Source organism: Stomoxys calcitrans, chromosome 2 (genome assembly GCF_963082655.1).
Source record: "Stomoxys calcitrans chromosome 2, idStoCalc2.1, whole genome shotgun sequence".
Taxonomy (NCBI): Eukaryota; Metazoa; Arthropoda; class Insecta; order Diptera; family Muscidae; genus Stomoxys; species Stomoxys calcitrans.
Window position 1 is genome coordinate 102,206,771 of NC_081553.1, and position 23,892 is coordinate 102,230,662.

The 23,892-nt window shown below is 41.2% G+C and overlaps 1 protein-coding gene across 2 annotated transcripts; it reads right to left on the reverse strand.

The window, feature by feature from the left end:
* Positions 1 to 945: 945 nt before the first annotated feature.
* LOC106082977 (uncharacterized) lies at positions 946 to 23,561 on the reverse strand. Of its 2 annotated transcripts, none has more exons than XM_059362019.1 (5): positions 23,311 to 23,560; positions 23,116 to 23,226; positions 22,772 to 23,049; positions 2,469 to 2,617; positions 946 to 1,193 (listed from the first exon to the last, which is right to left on the reverse strand). In XM_059362019.1, exons 1-5 carry the CDS (start codon positions 23,398 to 23,400, stop codon positions 988 to 990), a joined length of 834 nt encoding a protein of 277 aa, XP_059218002.1. In that variant the 5' UTR covers positions 23,401 to 23,560; the 3' UTR covers positions 946 to 987. The 2 variants fall into 2 exon arrangements, with proteins under 2 accessions (XP_059218002.1, XP_013101203.2); XM_013245749.2 differs by lacking the exon at positions 946 to 1,193 and adding an exon at positions 1,373 to 2,023 and having other exon boundaries at positions 23,311 to 23,561.
* Positions 23,562 to 23,892: the final 331 nt, after the last annotated feature.

Consider the following 23,892-nt stretch of genomic DNA (forward strand, 5'->3'; position numbering starts at 1 on the left):
TCGTCGCGACATTTTATGTCGATCTAGCCATGTCCGTCCGTTCGTCTGTCTGTCGAAAGCACGCTAACTTCCGAAGGAGTAAAGCTAGCTGCTTGAAATTTTGCACAAATACTTCTTATTAGTGTAGGTCGGTTGGTATTGTAAATGGGCCATATCGGTCCATGTTTTGATATAGCTGCCATATAAACCGATCTTGAGTCTTGACTTCTTGAGCCTTTAGAGTGCGCAATTCTTATCAGATTGGAATGAAATTTTGCACGACGTGTTTTGTTATGATATCCAACAGCTGTGCCAAGTATGGTTCAAATCGGTCTATAACCTGATATAGATGTCATATAAACCGATCTGGGATTTTGACTTCTTGAGTCCCTAATTTTTTTTACAAATGTTTTTTTTTATAGTGCGTTTTGACAACTGTTCGGGCGAAAACTCGAAGTCAGTACTATGCTTTACCAGAAGTACCTAAGGTTCTGGAATTTCATCTGCCTGGCGTTCGAGAGCTCCATAGCTGAAATGTTTTTCTTATGGTCTCGTCAGGATGTGAGCCCTTACGTTCAGCGTCATAGGCGGACATGTTAACCTCTGTGCTAAGGTGGCCGTGACTATGGATGCTTTAGCATAGGCATCCATAGTCAGCCCTTAGCCCTTGCCGTAAAGAACTCCATCGGGTCAATCCGGTACGTACAACCGGCTGCCATGAGATTGTTTACCGCAGTGTTTCTATTACTTTCCCAATTTCATAAATTGACTTTGACATAATTTTGCATTTACTATCCTATAATCCTGAAAATTTTTAAATTCTTTTTTCTTTAATCTTAGGAAAACACATATTCTTTATTAAAAAAAAGTATATGTATATGAAAATTATAAGTCATGGTATGATTTTGCGTTGTCAACAATTCAAGTATATAACAAATATTGGAAAAATTTTTTTAAGATAATAAAAAATAAGGAGTTATTTGGCACTAAATTTAATCAGGTATAGTTCTACTGCTTATTGTTTTTGGCAGACTCCGCTTCGCTCTTGCGGTATTCAGCATAATCGACATAGCCATCTCTATTGACATCCATGCTATTCAAGACATAATCAATCACATCAGCCAGATTTTCATCGGTATAGGTAGTGCCACTCTTTTCTCCAGTGCCATTGTTTTCTTTCTTTTCCTTGTCGTCCTTGTCCTTTTCTTCTTCAACTAAAAGAATCGGAGTTTTGGGTAAGCGAAAATATTATGAAACTTTAATTTTGAAAATTAGAAAGATGCTGCAATGGAGACACAAGCTTGCCGCCTCACCCCACAACCATTGAAAGAATGTAGTAAAAACGCTAAATGACATGCTTCTTAAAGTTATACCTCCCCAATTATGCATATGCTACTTTCATAAAATGTCATTTCAACTTTATTCGTTTTGTTTGTTTGTTTGTTTGTTGTGGTTGTTCGTTTTTAATGCATTTGTTTTAACAATTGCACATTTTTTTTATTATTTTCTTTTGTTTTTGTTCAAATTTCTTAAACTGAGCTTTTTAAATCAGTCATTTTTAACATTTTTTTTAAAGTAGAAAAAGAACCTAAAAACTTATGAATGAAATAAAAAAAAAATAGAGAATAAAACACTAAAGATTGTGTAAAAAAATATATATAGATATTCGAAAAATGGAGCTATCAATTTGGAATTGTTAAGTAAGGGAGATAGGGGTCGTGGAGATTTCCAAGTTAAACAAGAAAGGTACATAAGAAACACAAATTTTGAGGGAAAAAGGGAAGATGCTAAGTATTAGAAATCACACATAATGGAGCCAATTATGTCTGTTGTATTTGTGGTTGTTGTTGTTGTTGCTGCTGCTGTTGTTGCTGTTGTGATTTCTGTTGGGCCCTCATAAACTCTGGATAGTCTATGTAACCATCTTTCGAAGAATCGTCCATTTGCAAGATGGGATCAATTAAAGCCACCAGCTCTTCATCGGTGAAAATTTTTTCCTCCACATGAGGCTGTTGACCATCAGTACCCTCCTTACTGCCTTGCTCTTTTAATGTATTTTCATAGGTAGGTAGGTATTATAGATATGTCGTAGTTGAGTCGTCGTAGTACAAATTTGTCCATTTGTTGTTATGGTTAGAATGATGAGAGAGTAGGATCCAACCGTAAACCATTTTATGATAGACCCAAAATACCATTTACCATGTAAAAATGTTTAAATTTTTTTTGTTTGTTTATTTTTGCAATGGAGACAGATATAAATTCAACACAAAGAAGCACACATATTTTTTTTCGAATATGTATGTGCAAATTTATGGCAATGGTAATGATGGTAATTAATGCGTGGAGTGGATAAAATATGAAAGTAAACAAAGAAAAAATCACAACAAATCCAATTTTAGTTTCGAAATAAAGCTTAAGTGAATGCTTGAATATTAAAGTCATTTCATAAAAGTTGCGTGACTACTCAAAATTTTGTGTGTCCAACTTACCATGCCAATGTATTAAGGATTTGATTAATTCACAGCCATCTAGTTTGTTGTTGTTATCGGAATCGTGCATTTTGAAATAATGAAATTGCAATTCGGCTTCGGACATTTTGCTGGTATCGATTGGTACATGCAAATGCTCTTGAATATGCCTGGAAAATACGAGAATTTGGGAAATAAAGTTTAGATTGGTTGTTGTTACTGTTGTTGTAGCCACATTTTCATGTGGGGTTGGCGATACACGTCAAGCTCCTGTGGGTTAGCAAGCTCATTCCGGTCCATAGGACCGATCGCCACGGGAACAGAGTGACCATTGGTTATTTAAAGGAGCCACCGTCCGCAGAGGTTGGCATGTTCGCCTATGACGCTGAACGCCTGGATTCGAATCCTGGCGAGACCATCAGAAAAAAATTGTCAGCGTTGGTTTGCCCCTCCTAATGCTGGCAACATTTTTGAGGTACTACGCCATGTAAAACTTCCCCTCAAAAAGAGGTGTAGCACTGCGGCACGCCGTTCGGACTTGGCTATAAAAAGGAGGCCCCTTATCAAATGCAAATTTTGCCCATGAACATTCCACAAAGAAACAGGGGCAAACTTCTCACATATCAATGAGTGCAGACCGATTCAAGTTTAAGCTCAATAATAAGGGGCCTACTTTTTATAGCCGAGTGCGAACGGCGTGCCGCAGTGCGACACCTCTTTGGAGAGAAGTTTTACATGGCACAAAACCTCACAAATGTTGCCAGCATTAGGAAGGGAAAATCACCGCTGAAAATTTTTTCTGATGGTTTCGCCAGGATTCGAACCCAGGCGTTCGGCGTCATAGACGGGCTTGCTAACCTCTGCGCTACAGTGACCTCCAAAGGCCCCTTATCAACGAACTTAAAAAAAACTTTAATCGGACAGCACTCATTGATATGTGAGAAGTTTGCCCCTGTTCCTTAATGGAATGTTCATGGCCAAAATTTGCATTTGCAAAAACCTGCCTTGTCATATCGAGCATCATAGGCACTCAGTATTTGTGCAAGAGCTGGTGCCTCCAGGCCACCTCACTGAGACTTTCCGCTCGATGGCGCTAATTTTCCGCGACTGCCATTGCACCTACTCCGTAAAGAGCATTCCACTATCCGCAACCTGTGGACGCTTTGGGGATTTGGACCGCGTATCATGCATTGGGTATATACTGCAGTTGTCAGACTTATAACCCTATATGGTGCTGTGGTCTGGTGGACGGCGCTTCAAAAATCCACCTACTGCTCAATACTAAACTGGATCCAAAAGATGGCCTGTTTGTGCATCACAGCCGCACTGAGGACGACACCATCTGATGCACTGAATGTAATGCTACATCTTATACCTCTGGACATTGTGGCTACTCAAATTACAGCGACCACTGCCGTGAGGTTAAGGGAGCTTTCTCATTGGTCATGTGGCGGCTACGGACACTGTGTTATCCTTGAAACAATGTCCGATGTTCCAGGCTGTGTGGATTACACTGAGCCGCTTTTTGATAAAAATTACTGCACCACTATTCCTGATAGAACCGATTGGAACTACGATATCCCTGGTAACAGAAATTATATAGACTTCTATACGGATGGTTCCAAACTAAACGACCAGGTGGGCTTTGGGGTGTACTCTAAAGATCGAAAAGTGGTCATATCGAAGAGGTTACTAAACTGGATCCAAAAGATGGCCTGTTTGTGCATCACAGCTGTACTGAGGACGACACCATCTGATTCACTGAATGTAATGCTACATTTTATGTCTCTGGACATTGTGGCTACCCAAATTGCAGCGACCATTGCCGTGAGGTTAAGGGAGCTTTCTCATTGGTCATGTGGCGGATACGGACACTGTGGAACCACTGATGGTTCCAAACTAAACGACCAGGTGGGCTTTGGGGTGTACTCTAAAGATCTAAAAGTGGTCATATCGAAGAGGTTACCCGACCACTGCGGTGTGTATCAAGCGGAGATCCTTGCAAATAAGGATGTGGTGGAATGGCTAAGATATAATGTCATTACGACGATTGGCATAAATATCTTCTCAAACAGCCAGGCAGCCATTAAATCCCTTCTGAACACAAAAACCGCCCTCGACTGTTGCAGATCTCTCAACAAGATGGCTGAACAGTTCAAAATTCACCTGTTCTTGGTGGCGGGCCACAGAGATATCCCAGGGAATTGTAAAGCTTGCGAGATTAGGAACTACCCTACACACTCCAGGGACACTGGAATCTGTGGGTATGCCTCTAGCGGCATGTAAGCTAAGTTTTCAGGACCAGGCCCGAAGGACAACGAATGATAGATGGTCACAAAGAGGGGGCTGTGAGCATTCCAAAACTATGTGGCCTCATCTAGACTTGAAAAGGTCTACTGCTTTGCTGGCATTGGCTAGAACAGACGTCTCAGTCATTGTGTCCGTCATGACAGGTCACTGTCGAATTGGAAAACATTCTGACAAACTGAAGGTTGCCTGCAACGACTTTTGCAGAAGCTGTATGGACATCGAGGAAGAAGAGACTATAGAACACCTTCTGTGTGTGTGTCCCGCACTAGCAGTTAGGAGGAGTCCCACTTTAGGTTCTCATTTCTTTGAGAACCTGTCTGATTTCGCGGATGTGAACATTCGCAAGTTATTGGGCTTTTTAAAGCGATCTGGATGGTTCAACGGTAGGAAGTAGAAGGCATCTTCCGTCTAAGTGAGTCTGATGGCAGACTGCCACTTAAACCTATTCTAACCTGTGGACGCTCCCGGTAGCTCGCAGTTAAGCTTCCGCTCTAAGATTGCTGTTCTAAGACAGTGTTGTGTTTTTAGAAATTGTTATAAATAGGCCTAAAATTTGTCAGGATCAATCTTTTGTGCGAAGTGTTCGATACTCAGTACTGTTATTTGGTATGGAAAGTTTTCTCCATATCAATGTCCAGAAACGGATTCATTTATGGAATTTTCCAAGCGGCGTTACACCCGATCTTGACATCAATAGCCATACTGACCTCTTTCTTACTTCATTTCAATAATAGCCTCATTTTCTTACGATCCGGGTCACCACTTAGGATTTTCGCCGTCCTACCGACTGTTTCGCTGTTCCACAGTGTTCGGCGCCCATGCTGTTCTAAGACAGTGTTACGTTTTAAGAAATTGCTATAAATAGGCCTTCAATTTGTCAGAGTCAATCTTTTGTGCGAAGTGTTCGATACTCAGTAGTATGGAAAGTTTTCTCCATATCAATGTCCAGAAAGGGATTCATTTATGGAATTTTCCTAGCGGCGTTACACCTGTAGTGGCGCTAGTAGATGTGTGCGTGTTTACTTTGAAATATTGATTCCATTTTTGTTTGTTTAGCAGAATGTGTTTGTATCTCGGCTTTGGGTATTTGGGCGCTGAAAAGTAGGCACCGTTTTATGATCCTAATGGTTGCGTTTCCAATTGCAACTTCATGCTTTTGGCTAAGAGTGCATTTTGTGACATGCATTAAGTTCAAGAGAGATGTTGTATCTCTTTGAAGAAGGGAAGAAATAAGAAGTAGCCGATGCAAGTGGCTCTTTGAGTAGGTTTTGCTATATGCTATACCGGTCTTGTATATAGAAGAATTCCGCTAGACCTGCTGCCATGTTATGCGAACAGAGGTTATATTTATAGGTTGAAGGGCATTTTACATGCATTCCAGTTAAACTTTCAACAAGTTCGCACCAGTCGGTTACACTTGGTTAATCCAAATTACAATATTTTTTTTTGTGGTTGAGTTCTCCTATGAGATTATTGTTTGGCGTGTGTTTCGAAATTTCATTCCCTAGTGAGTTTTCGGATGTTGGCCGCAAAATCACCCTTGCCTTAATGCTTTCTATTCCTGAAACCAGGCATCTTTGTTCAGTGCGAACAATTATTTTTCTCGATTCGACTTTGAGGAGAAAAGCAAGGCTTTGGATGAAAGATTTTCGAAATCCACCAAAAACACTGATAGTGTCCCCTTCTTGCATGGGTTTATTGGTGTCTGTGTAACTGGCCATGTTGCCTGGCCGACGTTTTGAAATATTTGGATATTGCAAGTGGTCTCTTTTACATCTCATTTGTTTCGTCTCTTTATTGTGATGGGCTTCACAATTAGGTAAGAACATCTCAGTCTCTATTTTCTTGACTTCCCCACTAACAGTGCCTTCGTTTTACTGCGCAGGTTCGGTTGGAAACCTTGATTCTCTCTCTCAGGAGGATCACTGCTGAATTGCATGTTAAGCTCACGGCCCTGCCATCATCCAGGGGTTCGTGCGTATTTCTGTACCATCGCAGAACTAGTCACTCTAGTGTCGTTGCCGTGTTACCTCTCCTCGTACAAGTCATGTTGTTCACAGCTTGAACTTCGGTGTGTCTGAAAGTGTGTTGGTGTGGACCTCATGGAGGATTTCCAGAAATTTTGTGAAAAAGAAAAATAACACCAGTTTCTCGCCAGCGATCCCGGCACTTTGCCTGGGGTGATCAATAAGGATACCCTTTTATAGTTTTATTTAATCATTTGAGATAAGCGATTCGAGAGAAGTGAAAAGTTGGGAACAAAAGGGTTCAAATTCGGGAGCGCGATCGTGGGTCAGAATATTGCGAACAGTCCATACAAAGAATTTATTCTATTTGATAAAGAGGTGATTTTTTTTTATATACTAATACCTGAAAAAAAAAGAAAACCAGAACCACATACTTGGTTTCCAGCCATTTTCTCCTGTTTCATCATCATCCCAATGGAAGGCCTTTCATCGTTGGATCATGGAAACAGGTAAGTGCTAATTGTTCTTGGATGGTAAAAATTGTATTTGATTTCCCCCCACTAAGAGTAAAGGAGTAAGCGCCAAATTGCATTGCAGTGTTCTAAACTGAGAGACGGTAACCGCTACCGTCTCATCGATTTGGTTATTGCCTTTTTTTTTGCTATTCGTGGGAAATCGAATGCAAATTTAAATGGTACTTGATATAATAGAAAAAAAAAATAAATCACCAACTTGCGCTTGTTTGACAAAGTGTTCAAAATCGGGTTTTTTTTAACATTCAGCGTTGCTGAATTGCCTCACTCACTTCTTATGCCTACCGGCATCTCAAATAATAAATATTTGCACAAGCATAGAACATCCGCGCTTATTGTTGTTTCGGCTCATTTGATTTTTTTTTGGAAATACGAATTTGATCTCTTTTTCACGTTGTTGTTATAAAGCAGACCCAGTTACTAGTTGTTTTTGTATAACTGACCGACAAGGTGGCTAGCTTATACCTATGTACATACCTACTAATTCATTACATAGAACTGCACATACGCATCTATTTACCACCTATCGACCGTTGAACTTAACCTCGGTTGTCACACATTTTATAAAATTCTTATGTGCCTTTATATAAAGCAGGGGTTCCCAACCTGTTAGTCCATCTCATACTTTTTTTTCTTTCGCGGTTACAATTAAGAATTTATAATTGAATTTATAATTAGATTACTCTTTCATATTATTTTTATTGTTTTGGTTTATATATTTTTTTTTATATATAGATTTTTTTTTATAATTACCTATGGATATCTATTTGATAATCTTGAGTCTGATCAACTAATCTTGGGCTTGAAAGTATACGGTCATATTATAGAGAAAAGAAAAGAAAGAGGCCTAGGATATGTTGTCTGTTTTAGTTAAGCTAGTGAGTTTCAGTAATTTGGAATAATATTTTCCTCGGACTAAGGTCCAAATCTAGATTGTAAGAAGGAGAATGAATTGTTTTAATAAAATGTCTAACTTTGCAATGAACCGCTGAACTTTTAAACCGAATGTCTGATTTCCTCTAAACAGCCGGATATATTTGCAGGGGAACCGAAGTGGGTTCATCTAGGAATCTGATATGGTGCAACTGATGAACAGGATGGGCGGGCAGTGTGCAGTAACACCCAAATGCACACAAAAGCTAGGATAAAAGTCGTTGTGAAGTGCCTCTTGTGTCCTATTTTCTATCTCCACACTTCATTTAAACTCGAAGCACGCTTTACTATCTAATTTTTAAACGTAGCAGCTGTAGGTTGGAAAGCAGCAAGACCCCATCCCACCGACGAGCAATAAGGCTGGTAACCTGCGTGCTTCCGCTAGGCTTTCCTTCCCAAAAACATTTTGTATTTGACTCTTGCGGGTGCAAAATTCAAATTTAGGTACAACCAAAAGTTGCATGCTACATTAAATGGCGCCCAACGTGGGGCCCGAATAGGATAGTGCTGATGTGCAACCTAGAAATTCTAAATTTCTGAGGAACTCAAATCAATTGGTTTTGATTTGTTACTACCTATTCGGCTTCATTTTTCTTCTCTCTCTAATAATTTCATACCTTTTTTTTTATTTTATTTCTATCATTTTTCTACTGTGTGAAACAATTGCATTGGAATTTATTTATCGTGCAAAGCAGGAGTGCTTTCGATTATAACCGGCAAGGGTTTCATACGACTTTATGTGTGTGTGTTTATCCTGTGGATCATTTGTCGATGGAAAGGCTTTCTGGAATTTGGATTTTGGGATAATTCTTCCTAGGACTGACCTGAAGTTTATTCTTATCGGGATATGTTTTACCTTCTTTTTGTTTATGACTGGACCATGGAAATGTTATAGATGACTTTACCATCCGTCGTAAAGGCCCTTTGTTTTCTCTGTCCTTACTATCTTTTTTCTCCTAACTTCATTGACTTTTATCCGGAATTTTAATTTCATTTTTTTTGAATCCCCCCATTTCATATCCGGTTCGTGTGAGGAATCAGACATGAAACCCCATATTTGAATTTGAATTTTCATTACTAGCTCAGGTGTTAGCCTTTGGTTTCATTTAGGCCATATCTTATAATTTTGTTTTTTTTTATTAGATATACGATTTTTTTGTTACAATGTCAGTTCGGCGTAGCACTGAGGACGTTAATGCGGCCGTAGACGCAGAGCAAATTTGCACTATTTGTAATGCGGCTATTGTGGATAGGACGAGTATCACCCAAACCATTTGCAAGCACGTATTTCATAAGCCTTGCATTAATGACTATGTACGAAGTAAGACTTCCTGCCCCATATGCGGTGTGCAAATTGTTAAGGATTCAGCGCCAACTGCATCGGGTTCATCCCGAAAGCCACCGACTCAGATTGTAACACGGTCATCCTCCAAGGCTAAAAGTTTCGATGCAGGTCGAGCTACTGATTTGGTTAGCACTGATCAGGCTCGGGTGGCAGCTGGTATTCCTACGTCTGTTTCGTCAGTCGATGAGAATTTATTGAAGGATATTGTTGCAACTGCTTTGGCAGAGCAGCAGACAGTGATTATGACAAATTTGTCGGGACAGATTTCGAAGATGATTGAGAATAGCTTGGAAGCCAGTTTGTCTAGATTGAGCTTGGCCTATTCTACCAGGAACATGACAGGCCCTTCCACTTCCAACCGAAACCCGAGCATGCAGACCGTAGATGATGTTGAACAGCGGACATTTGAGCAGCTGTTAGGCTTGCCCCCGACCAATGATAGTCGTCACAATGTTAGTACTGGTGCAGATTTCTATCAAGCGGGTAGCGCTTTGAACCGATCTCACAATGGTGGATCAAATACCTTTTCTGATTTGGTTTTTAGGCCCGATAAAGTCAGTCAGATCATGTTGAATTGGAGACTTAAGTTCACCGGCAATTCCAGCAGTTTATCTGTGGATAAATTTATCTATAGGGTTGAGGCTCTAACCAAGCAGACTTTGAATGGGAATTTCGCAGTGTTATGCGGTAATGCAGGCGCATTGTTCGAGGGTAAAGCCAACGATTGGTTTTGGCGTTTTCATGAATCGTGTCCAAACTTTCAATGGAGAGACCTCTGTCGTTCTCTGAGGCAACAGTATCAAGATTCCCGCACTGACATCGACCTAAGGGAGATGATTAGGGACAGGAAACAGAAAGTCAATGAGACATTTGACAGCTTTTATGAATCCGTCTTGGAATTAGTGGATAGACTTGCAGAGCCTTTGAGTGACAGGACCCTTGTTGAGATCCTCCGCAGGAATCTATTGCCAGACATACAGCATGAGATACTTAACTTATCGGTTGATTCGGTTAGCCAGTTGCGTGGGATTTGTCGTAGGAGAGAATTTTTCTTGCAGGACATGCGCCGTAAACTTAATGTTGGTGTGGTAGTTGGCAAAACTGTTCCTTTTAGTAAAAGAGTTTTTGAGGTCGAACATTCTGAGGGGCCAGAATCGGAAGTTTTGGAGTGTCAGCCAAATGTTTCCGCTATTAATTCGGCATGCTGGAATTGCAGGGTTTCAGGTCATCGTTACCAGGATTGCGTGGCAGATCGCACTATATTTTGCTATGGTTGTGGTGCTCCAGAGACGTATAAGTCTCACTGTGAGAAATGCAATAGCCAGCCAAAAAACTTCCAGGCGAGTGCACCACAGGGTGCCCCCAAAGCCAGAAACCACTAGCCACCCATCAGTCCATCACTATTTTAAGACCTCCCGTAGCCAAAATGTCTGTGACTTTGAATTCAAATGATGACGTCACCACATCTGGTACTATTGTCCCTAATGGCCCTAGGCCTTGGATACCTTTTCATGAACGGCTTGAGAACTATAGGAACGTGAGGGCGAGAATTTTTCGGAGAAACCCCTAGAGTAGACAGGTCAAGCCGTCGTATGCGAGAATTTTGGAAGAGAATAAGGTATTGCAAGAGATGTTTTTCAGTTTCTATTTTTGATAAGCCAGGAGATGTCCGTCCTTATGCGGAGGTCCACTTGTTGGGAAAGAAGATGGTTGGGCTCTTAGATACTGGGGCATCCGTTTCTTGTTTAGGCTCTCAGGCTGCTGTTGATTTCGTGAACTCCAACGTTGCATTTAGAAAGTTGAGCATCAGTGTAAATACTGCGGATGGGAGACCACAAGATGTTGTAGGCGTTTTGAACACGAAGATTGTTTTCCAAGAGAAGGAGTTGCCAATAGTTTTGTATGTCGTTCCGAGTTTGTCTCAAAATTTAATTTTGGGAATGGACTTCTGGCGACTGTACGGTTTACTTCCTGCTGCTTTGTTTCCCTCTAGTTTTCTGCCGTTTGCACCAGTTCATGTGGGTGAAATTTCGGAGCAACGCTTATTGACAGCGCAGCAGCGTATTCAATTAAGGAATGTTGTTAACTTGTTTCCTTCGTTTTTGAAAGAAGGCCTTGGTAAGACCGACTTGTTGAGCCATGTCATAGACACTGGCGATGCGCGCCCTATTAAACAACGGCATTTTTCAGTGTCTCCAGCTATAGAAAAGGTCATCTATGATGAACTTGACAGAATGTTGCAGATGGGAGTTATTGAGGAATCGAAAAGTGCTTGGTCGTCACCTGTTGTTCTTCATCGTAAACCCGGCAAAAACAGACTTTGTTTAGACAGTAGGAAATTGAACTCCGTGACGATAGGTGATGCCTATCCACTTCCTCAGATAGACGGCATCTTAAGCCGTTTGCCAAAGGCTGAGTTTATAAGCAGTCTTGACTTGAAAGACGCTTTTTGGCAAATACCTCTAGAAGACTCTTCGAAAGATAAGACGGCATTTACGGTTCCCGGTAGGCCGCTGTACCACTTCAAGGTCATGCCTTTCGGGCTTTGTAACGCCCCCCAGACCATGTCTAGACTTATGGACCGTGTGGTACCGCCGACCCTCCGGACCGAAGTGTTCGTTTATCTGGATGATCTTTTAGTGGTATCTGCTTCTTTCGAGCGTCATTTGGAAGTCTTAAAGGAAGTGGCTCGGTGTTTGCGTGCAGCTGGACTCACAATAAATGTTGAGAAGAGCAAATTTTGTGTGACCGAAGTCCGCTATTTAGGTCACGTTGTTGGGAACGGGATTATTCGTGCAGACCCAGAAAAAATATCGGCCATAACTGAATTTCCAACACCTAGGTCTGTAAAACAACTCCGACGATTTTTAGGTATGTCAGGTTGGTACAGGAAATTCATCAGGAATTATGCTGCAATTTCGACCCCGTTAACTGATCTTTTGAAAGCGAATAGAAAGTTTTTGTGGAATGATGAGGCTCAAAAGGCATTTGAAGATTTAAAGACCATCTTGATTTCGTCACCTGTTTTGCATAGCCCTGATTTTTCACAGCCATTTTACATTCACTGTGATGCTAGCAAAACAGGCATAGGAAGTGTATTGGTGCAGAAAAATGCGGAGGGTGATGAGTTTCCGATAGCATTTATGTCTAAGAAACTCAACCAAGCCCAACGTAATTACAGCGTCACCGAACAAGAGTGTTTGGCAGCAATGTTAAGCATAAAGAAATTTAGAGCGTATGTAGAGGGACACGAGTTCACAGTGATCACAGATCATGCTTCTTTGAAGTGGCTCATGTCCCAAACAGACCTCAGTAGTCGACTAGCAAGATGGGCTTTAAAGCTTCAGGGCTTTCGGTTTAAAATTGAACACAGAAAAGGATCCCAAAACGTAGTTCCTGACGCTCTTTCTCGTACCAACTCTGACGACCTATCTGAGGTCTTATATGTGTCCGAAGTAGGGAATGACCGAGGGGTATTTGTAGACCTGCAGTCTGCACACTTTCATTCCGATGACTACCTAGACCTGCTTAGAAGGGTTGGAAATAACATTAACCGCACCCCTGACCTAAGGATAATTGATGGGTATTTGTATAGGCGAACGGAACATGCCGTTGGTGACCGAACAACGGATGACATGGCGTGGAAGTTGTGGATTCCACGAGAACTGGTTCCTGAGCTCCTGCAGAGACATCATGATGATCCCCTATCTGCACATTCGGGGATAAATAAAACACTGGAAAGAATTCGAAGGTTCTACTATTGGCCTAACTTGGTGAACGATGTCAAGGAATACATTAATTCCTGTGAGGTGTGTAAGATGACAAAACATCCCAACCAGACGATAAGACCGCCTATGGGAAACACTGGTGAAACCTTTCGATTCTTTCAGAAGATCTTTGTGGATTTCTTGGGGCCATATCCTAGGTCCAAATTGGGTAACGTAGGTATCTTTGTGGTTTTAGACCATTTTTCAAAGTTCCCTTTTATTCACCCTGTTAGGAAATTTACGGCAGATTGCGTTGTTTTATACTTGGAGGAGCTGTTTCAAACATTTGGTGTCCCCGAGACTGTCGTCTCAGACAATGGCACTCAATTTAGAGCCAACAAATTTAACGATGTCCTCAAACGGTATGGGGTGTCCCACATGTATACCGCAGTCCATTCTCCGCAGGCGAACGCCTCTGAACGAGTGAATAGAAGTGTTCTCAGCGCCATTAAAGCTTATGTTAAGATCGATCAGAGGGACTGGGATGCCCAGCTTGGCAATATTTCATGTGCTCTGAGATCTACTATGCACTCGGCCATAGGTACTTCCCCTTATCGAATGGCTTTTGGACAGCACATGGTGACAAACGGATCTTCCTATCGCCTGTTGCGGAATTTGGATATGCTGGAAGACCGTATGATTCAGTTTGATCGAGATGATTCCTTTGAAATTATTCGTAGTAAGGCGAGTGAATACATGCGTCGACAATTCGAGAGAAATGAGAAGGCATATAATCTGAGGTCTAAAGAGGTTTCGTATGAGGTTGGTCAGGAGGTTTATCGGCGCAATTTTCGGTTGAGTAACTTCGAACGCGGCTATAATTCCAAGTTGGCACCTACATTTCTCAAGGCTCGCATTCGTCGTAGACTTGGTAAATCTTACTATGAGCTCGAGGACTTGCATGGCAGACCGATTGGTAATTATCATGCGAAGGACATTCGGCAATAGCTCACATCTACCAGCGGGATCAGCTCACCTGGGCTTTCAACCCGGTTCTCCGATTTTGGTTGGGGGGTAAATGTAGTGGCGCTAGTAGATGTGTGCGTGTTTACTTTGAAATATTGATTCCATTTTTGTTTGTTTAGCAGAATGTGTTTGTATCTCGGCTTTGGGTATTTGGGCGCTGAAAAGTAGGCACCGTTTTATGATCCTAATGGTTGCGTTTCCAATTGCAACTTCATGCTTTTGGCTAAGAGTGCATTTTGTGACATGCATTAAGTTCAAGAGAGATGTTGTATCTCTTTGAAGAAGGGAAGAAATAAGAAGTAGCCGATGCAAGTGGCTCTTTGAGTAGGTTTTGCTATATGCTATACCGGTCTTGTATATAGAAGAATTCCGCTAGACCTGCTGCCATGTTATGCGAACAGAGGTTATATTTATAGGTTGAAGGGCATTTTACATGCATTCCAGTTAAACTTTCAACAAGTTCGCACCAGTCGGTTACACTTGGTTAATCCAAATTACAATATTTTTTTTTGTGGTTGAGTTCTCCTATGAGATTATTGTTTGGCGTGTGTTTCGAAATTTCATTCCCTAGTGAGTTTTCGGATGTTGGCCGCAAAATCACCCTTGCCTTAATGCTTTCTATTCCTGAAACCAGGCATCTTTGTTCAGTGCGAACAATTATTTTTCTCGATTCGACTTTGAGGAGAAAAGCAAGGCTTTGGATGAAAGATTTTCGAAATCCACCAAAAACACTGATAGTGTCCCCTTCTTGCATGGGTTTATTGGTGTCTGTGTAACTGGCCATGTTGCCTGGCCGACGTTTTGAAATATTTGGATATTGCAAGTGGTCTCTTTTACATCTCATTTGTTTCGTCTCTTTATTGTGATGGGCTTCACAATTAGGTAAGAACATCTCAGTCTCTATTTTCTTGACTTCCCCACTAACAGTGCCTTCGTTTTACTGCGCAGGTTCGGTTGGAAACCTTGATTCTCTCTCTCAGGAGGATCACTGCTGAATTGCATGTTAAGCTCACGGCCCTGCCATCATCCAGGGGTTCGTGCGTATTTCTGTACCATCGCAGAACTAGTCACTCTAGTGTCGTTGCCGTGTTACCTCTCCTCGTACAAGTCATGTTGTTCACAGCTTGAACTTCGGTGTGTCTGAAAGTGTGTTGGTGTGGACCTCATGGAGGATTTCCAGAAATTTTGTGAAAAAGAAAAATAACACCAGTTTCTCGCCAGCGATCCCGGCACTTTGCCTGGGGTGATCAATAAGGATACCCTTTTATAGTTTTATTTAATCATTTGAGATAAGCGATTCGAGAGAAGTGAAAAGTTGGGAACAAAAGGGTTCAAATTCGGGAGCGCGATCGTGGGTCAGAATATTGCGAACAGTCCATACAAAGAATTTATTCTATTTGATAAAGAGGTGATTTTTTTTTATATACTAATACCTGAAAAAAAAAGAAAACCAGAACCACATACTTGGTTTCCAGCCATTTTCTCCTGTTTCATCATCATCCCAATGGAAGGCCTTTCATCGTTGGATCATGGAAACAGGTAAGTGCTAATTGTTCTTGGATGGTAAAAATTGTATTTGATTTCCCCCCACTAAGAGTAAAGGAGTAAGCGCCAAATTGCATTGCAGTGTTCTAAACTGAGAGACGGTAACCGCTACCGTCTCATCGATTTGGTTATTGCCTTTTTTTTGCTATTCGTGGGAAATCGAATGCAAATTTAAATGGTACTTGATATAATAGAAAAAAAAAATAAATCACCAACTTGCGCTTGTTTGACAAAGTGTTCAAAATCGGGTTTTTTTTAACATTCAGCGTTGCTGAATTGCCTCACTCACTTCTTATGCCTACCGGCATCTCAAATAATAAATATTTGCACAAGCATAGAACATCCGCGCTTATTGTTGTTTCGGCTCATTTGATTTTTTTTTGGAAATACGAATTTGATCTCTTTTTCACGTTGTTGTTATAAAGCAGACCCAGTTACTAGTTGATTTTGTATAACTGACCGACAAGGTGGCTAGCTTATACCTATGTACATACCTACTAATTCATTACATAGAACTGCACATACGCATCTATTTACCACCTATCGACCGTTGAACTTAACCTCGGTTGTCACACATTTTATAAAATTCTTATGTGCCTTTATATAAAGCAGGGGTTCCCAACCTGTTAGTCCATCTCATACTTTTTTTTCTTTCGCGGTTACAATTAAGAATTTATAATTGAATTTATAATTAGATTACTCTTTCATATTATTTTTATTGTTTTGGTTTATATATTTTTTTTTATATATAGATTTTTTTTTATAATTACCTATGGATATCTATTTGATAATCTTGAGTCTGATCAACTAATCTTGGGCTTGAAAGTATACGGTCATATTATAGAGAAAAGAAAAGAAAGAGGCCTAGGATATGTTGTCTGTTTTAGTTAAGCTAGTGAGTTTCAGTAATTTGGAATAATATTTTCCTCGGACTAAGGTCCAAATCTAGATTGTAAGAAGGAGAATGAATTGTTTTAATAAAATGTCTAACTTTGCAATGAACCGCTGAACTTTTAAACCGAATGTCTGATTTCCTCTAAACAGCCGGATATATTTGCAGGGGAACCGAAGTGGGTTCATCTAGGAATCTGATATGGTGCAACTGATGAACAGGATGGGCGGGCAGTGTGCAGTAACACCCAAATGCACACAAAAGCTAGGATAAAAGTCGTTGTGAAGTGCCTCTTGTGTCCTATTTTCTATCTCCACACTTCATTTAAACTCGAAGCACGCTTTACTATCTAATTTTTAAACGTAGCAGCTGTAGGTTGGAAAGCAGCAAGACCCCATCCCACCGACGAGCAATAAGGCTGGTAACCTGCGTGCTTCCGCTAGGCTTTCCTTCCCAAAAACATTTTGTATTTGACTCTTGCGGGTGCAAAATTCAAATTTAGGTACAACCAAAAGTTGCATGCTACACACCCGATCTTGATACCAATAGCTATACTGACCTCCTTCTTACTTCCTTTCAGTAATAGCCCCAGGTATCCGAGTATCCGATCGGAAACGTCTTCCATTTCTTCTAGGTTTTCTATCGTCGCTTCATTATACCGCCATGGTATGAGCTGCTCCCATCCTCAACCCATTCTTCCATCACCTTAAGCTGCAGTGGCTACCTCACACTTAATCTGTATGTCAATAGGTCGGATATCTAGAATAGTCTCCAGTGCCCTAGTGGACGTGGTCCTCATCGCTCTGCCTATGCCAAGACAATATGTTCGCCGAACCCATTGTATTGTCGTTTTGTTGCATTTTTTCTCCAAAGCAGTACACTGAACTACTGAGGGGTAAGTAAGTATTGGTCAAATCACGCTCCTGTAGAGCCAGGGGATTTCGAGCCTACGGCCCATCTACATATTGCCCAATATCTGTGAGCCTTCTCAGTACGCTCCTGAATGTGACACTTCCAATTAAGTTTCCTATCCAAAATCACTCCCAAGTATTTGAGGAAACGTGGTGCGTCAAATTGGCCCACCTTTGTCATTCTCGTGGATGGCCCACCTTTGTCAGTCTTCTCTGGGTTAACGAGACCCCTGGGTCTAGCCCAGTCATATGCCATATGCAAGACCCTTAGAAGTATTATAAGAACGTCTGCATAGCAGACAGGTTCAAATCCCTCCTCAGTCAGCATCAGTAATAGGTCATTTATGGTGGTGGTTGCTGTTGTTGTAACCACATTTTCATACGAAGGTGGCGATCCTCGTCAAGCCCCCGTAGGTGAGCAAGTTCGTTCCGGTCCAAGGGACCGATCACCGTGAGAACAGAGTGGTCATTAGTTATTTATAGGAGCCAATAACTCGCCTTGTCATATCGAGCATCATAGGCACTCAGTATTTGTGCAAGACCTGGTGGCACCCGACCTATCATTGAGACTCTCCGCTCGGTAGCGCTGATTGTCCGTTGCAGCTACTCCGTGTGGAGCATTCCACAGCAGCAAGCTTCTCGCCATACAGATCGGACCTCAAAGTTCCAGCTTGTGTGACGCAGACATCTATCCCTTGCCGGGATTTATGGTGGTCACCCATAAAAGTGGCGATAAAATGCCCCCTTGTGGCGTGACTTTTGCCTTTTTCTCACTTATATTTATGTCATGGGACCCACAATAAATCCATGTTCCTTAGCATATGGTTTCTCAAGTCTCTAAGGTCCACCCGGTACTGGTCTAAGGATTGGATCAGTGTATCGGCCGCACATTGTCAATGTATACCGCCAATGGCATCGAAGGATTCTACTATTTTATGCACAACCTCTTGCAGGGCAGTCTCTACAGACCTTCCCTTGACATAGGCATGCTGTTTGAATTTGAGCAGTTCGCTGGATGTCCTATTCTTAATCATGGTATCCACGATACGTTCCATGCTTTTGAGAAGAAAGGACGTAAGGCTATTAGGTCTGAAGGCCTTTGGTGCCGCATAACTTGCCTTGCAGGGCTATTGGTATCATAACGGGACACATAGGACGCCACACATAGGACTACAAGATACCGGTACTTATGTGGGGACACAGTACCAGACATAAACCAATGTAGGGGAGTGGTATGGAAAAAGATTAAGGTTTTTGTAAGTAGCACGGAATTCCAAACTTAAAATTTTCTTTTTCGAGGTAACTTTTTAATTTTTAGAGCGCACAACAAGCCAATTACTGGCTTAGGTGTATGTCCATAGAGGAGTATTCGACCGGCTGCTGTGGTAATGAGGTTTCGGAATTTCCTCTCGGCCACTAGCACATTCAGGGGGTTGGCAGTTCGCTGAAGCGGCGATAGGTATACTCTCCGAAGTCAGCTCAATCGATCTTCTTCTGATTGATAAACGTCCTGAGCTCAGAGGTTATGAAGTCGGGTGGTCGGTCGATGGTGAGAATTATGGGGAGGTGGTCTGACCCCAAAGAGATGACGGTTTGGAAATGTCTGGAGGGGCTGCAATCGAAATGGCTGGCGAGCTGCTGCACCTCCTCATAATCCCAGTGGGGGCATTTACATTCACCGTCCAAATCGTGGAGCTTTCAATCCGCTCTGCCAAAGCTATGCCACGCTGGTCGTTACCTAGGGGAGAATGCCATGAAGTGTGATACGCATAAAAGTTCCCTGGAACCAGACGATTATGGCCAGATAATAACCCACTTATGTCGAGCTTGTAAACTTGGCCATTAATTGGGACACAGCTACCGACCGGCGGTATGTACATGTTGTATAGCTCTATCTCGGCAGTACCGGACCTGACTGCTATCCCCATGCACTCCATGTAGGGGTCACTAACGCCAGCCGCAGGCGAGATAGGTCTATACTGCACGGAATGGTGTATAACGAAGGCCAATCCCCCACCTCCATTCCTTGAGCGATCCTTACGTAGCACATTGTAGCCGTGACAACTGTGCAAGCTGCAGGTGTTAGTCAGCTTTGTCTCCTGGATCGCTGCGACCGATATGCTCTTCCGACTCATAAAATCTAGAATCTCATCAATCTTGCCACGCAGTCCGTTGCAGTTTAACTCCAAGAACGATACACTTCCCGGCACTGGCCTGGCAATAGTAGGGCTAGGGTGCTGTCGTTGCATAAATTGCCGTACGGGAGAGGTCGGGGGGGTCACATAGTCCGACGACGAGGATGCCGAAGGCGACGACGGCGACGCTTGTGACCCACTGCTGGCTATGTTCGCACAGCACCTAGCGACATAGCCAGTATGACTATACTCCCGTAGCGAAGTTAGGCCAGAGCAAGAACGGAAATGTACCCACTCCAAGCACCGGTTACACCTCACCGACAATGGAATGAAGATTCCATCGGGTCAATCCGGTGCGTACAACCGGCTGTCTGGGATGTGCCTCTCCCATGACGAAAAAAAGACGAACACGTACATTGAGGCGGCAGCCCTTGCCGATGAGGGTTCCATCGGGTCAATCCGGTGCGTTAAACCGGCTGCCATGGGATTGTTGTGGTAATGTATCTTTTTGAATAGAATATATCACATATACATATAAAGTGTTTTTTTAGTTATTATTTATGTAAGCATGTTACAGGCCGGTCATGTATATAATTACTTTACTCGTTTTTTTCTCCAAAGTGCAGTCGAGCTTAATGACCATGAGAATTATGCTACGCGAAAAGTTTTGATTATTCAAAAGTTACTGAAAAGAAATTGCATAATCAACAGATCCTTGGCCATAGGCATAGCTATGTCATGGACATTAAGTTCGACTCCACTTTGGAGAAACAAACAAGTAAGAACGTGCTAAGTTCGGCCGGGGCGTATCTTATATACCCTCCACTATGGTCGCATCTGTCAAGTTCTTTGCGCAGTATCTGTTTTTAGACAAACAAAGTATAATGAATAAGGACGGAGGAGCAGCAGGAGCGTTTTATATGGCAGCTATATCAGGTTATGGACCGATTTTAACCATACATGGCAAAGTTGTTGGAAGTTATATCAATACACTATGTGTAAAATTTCAGTCAAATCGGACGAGAATTCCACCTTCTAGGGGCTCAAGGAGTCAAGACCCAAAATCGGTTTATATGGCAGCTATATCAGGTTATGGACCGATTAGGACCATACTTGCCACAGTTTTTGGATATCATAACAAAACACGTCGTGCAAAATTTCATTCCAATCGGATAAGAATTGCGTACTCTAGAGGTTCAAGAAATCAAGACCCAAGATCGGATTATATGGCAGCTATATCAGGTTATTGACCAATTACGAACATACTTCGCACAGTTGTTAGAAGTGATATCAAAACACTATGTACAAGATTTCAGTCAAATCGGATGAGAATTGCGCCCTCTAGAGGCTCAAGAAGTCAAGACTCAAGATCGGTTTATGTGGCAGCTATATCAGGTTATGGACCGATTAGGATCATACTTGCCACAGTTATTGGATATCATAACAAAACACATCGCGCAAAATTTCATTCCTATCGGATAAGAATTGCGCACTCTAGAGGCTCAAGAATTCAAGACCCAAGATCGGATTATATGACAGCTATATCAGGTTATGGACCGATTAGGAATACACTTCTCACAGTTGTTAAAAGTGATATTAAAACACTATGTGCAAAATTTCAATCAAATCGGACGAGAATTGCGGCCTCTAGAGGCTCAAGAAGTCAAGACCCAAGATCGGTTTATATGGCAGCTATATCAGGTTATGAACCGATTTGAACCTAACTTAGCACAGTTGTTGGATATCATAACAAAACACGTCGTGCAAAATTTCATTCCAATCGGATAAGAATTGTGCCCTCTAGAGGCTCAAGAAATCAAGACCCAAGATCGGTTTATACGGCAGTTATATCAAAACATGGACCGATATGGCCCATTTACAATACCAACCGACCTACACTAATAAGAAGTATTTGTGCAAAATTTCAAGCGGCTATCTTTACACCTTTGGAAGTTAGCGTGCTTTCGACAGACAGACGGACGGACATGGCTAGATCGACATAAAATGTCGCGACGATCAAGAATATATATACTTTATTGGGTCTCAGACGAATATTTCGAGTAGTTACAAACAGAATGACGAAATTAGTATACCCCCCATCCTATGGTGGAGGGTATAAAAAACGCGAATATCTAGGAAGCTTCAAGATACCATTTTAATGTTTCCACCTTCAATATACGAATATGCTGTATGGACATACAAATATATTGTACATGACCATAATATTATAGGGTTTTACATATATAAGCTTTTTGATGGTTTGGAGCAAGTAAGGAATATTATATGATTTATTATTGTGACAAAGGCTTATCATTTGAAATATTTGCAAATATGATAAGACAAAAGAATATATTATTAATACTTATTGATATGGTTACCTTTGAGATAAGGTATTGGTTATCGGCACTGTTTTTGTTTATTTAAACTTTAATTGAAAAAAAGATATGTATATCTTGAAGAAAATTAAATTCAGATAGATTTTTAGGTTTTAAAATTTCAAGCTTAAGAAAACAACATTTCAAAGAAAACCATTAAAGCATTTGAATATATATTTACTCAAATTGAAGCCATTTCCTTTAAAATGTATGTATGTTTAAACAGTGTACATGAAACTTCGCATAGCTTCAATAAGCAAAACTTTTAAATGACAGATGAAATTATGTTAAACATGCCTTTGCCCCGGACACAAACTGCGTAAGGGTAAACCTATAGAAGATCTTATTTTAAGGCATATATCTCATCAGGCTCATATGTCATTTCGTGGTGGCCACGTTAGAGCATAGCTTAGCTATCAGTCACTACGCCAGGAAGTATTTCAGTCAGGCTTGCCGTTCGGACTAGGTTCTTTATCACTGAGCTGAAATCTAAGTGGAACAGCAATTCGTAATAAAGACTAGGATTACCAGCTTTTTCTCAATTAGATATTAGTGTGTACATTTTAATACTATTAAGATAATTATTATAAAAGACTTTGAACTACATCAACTTCTTTAAGTTGCTGTATCTGTATTTTCACTTACTCTTTTTCATTTTGAATATTGGCTGCATTTAACACTTGTCCATGGTTGGCGTGTCCTGCATGATGTGGTGCATGATGACCACCATGTCCTTGAGGTACTTGTTGTTGTTGTTGCTGCTGCTGGTGTACTGGAACCTGTTGAACTGGAACTTGCTGATGAACGGGTATATTCTGAACTGGAACTTGTTGAACTGGTACTTGCTGATGAACCGGCACTTGTTGTTGCTGGACATGCATTTGTTGTTGTTGTTGGTATTGAGCTTGCTGTTGTTGTTGTTGCTAAAAATTGCCAATAGATAAAATTTCATATAAATATTCTCAAAAAGCCAAGGGCATCGAACTCACATATTGTTGTGGGTTAACACCTGGTGGCAGTTGATTAGGATGTACTTGCTGTTGTTGGTATTGTTGCTGTTGCGGATGTGGAGGTGGCTGCTGATGTTGAACAGGTTGTTGCTAAATACAAGGCCAAAAACGTGTATTAATTTATGCTTTTGGTAATGCTAATTGATTGGAAATTATGCAGTTTACTTAACTTACATAGTGTTGCGGTGGGACGCCGGGAGCAACGCGTTGGGCATTCACACTGACCCCAAACAATATACAAAATGTGATAATTGTCTTAAACATTATAGCCAATAATTTTCTTGTAGATTTTGCCTCATAAAAATATCTATACAAAAAATTTTAGCGGATCAGTATCTTTGGCAGCTGGACACGTCAAAACTAAAAAAATTCCACGAATACAAAAACAAAAAACTAAACAAACACGTCTACGTTGTGAAGGTATTTCCAATGACAGTAATATGTCAAAAGGGACCATCAGCTGAGACGTTTTGGCTCGCCAAAACAGTAAAACAACGTAACGTAAGGGAAAATGTGATATCAGTAAAATTGAAGGAAAAAGTAGGCAACACTGAATCTAAACAGACGTATATTTTTTTTTAACATAAACAAAAAATTAAGAATTCATAAATTATTTACCGAATCATCAAAAAAAACAGGCATCACACCTGCAAGGTTTTGCAAATATGATGCCTGGTTTTTCTCCCAACGAGATGGACTCTGATGCAGTGGAGGAGGAGGCATCAACTTCACAGCAAGCAACGACTGCAATATTTA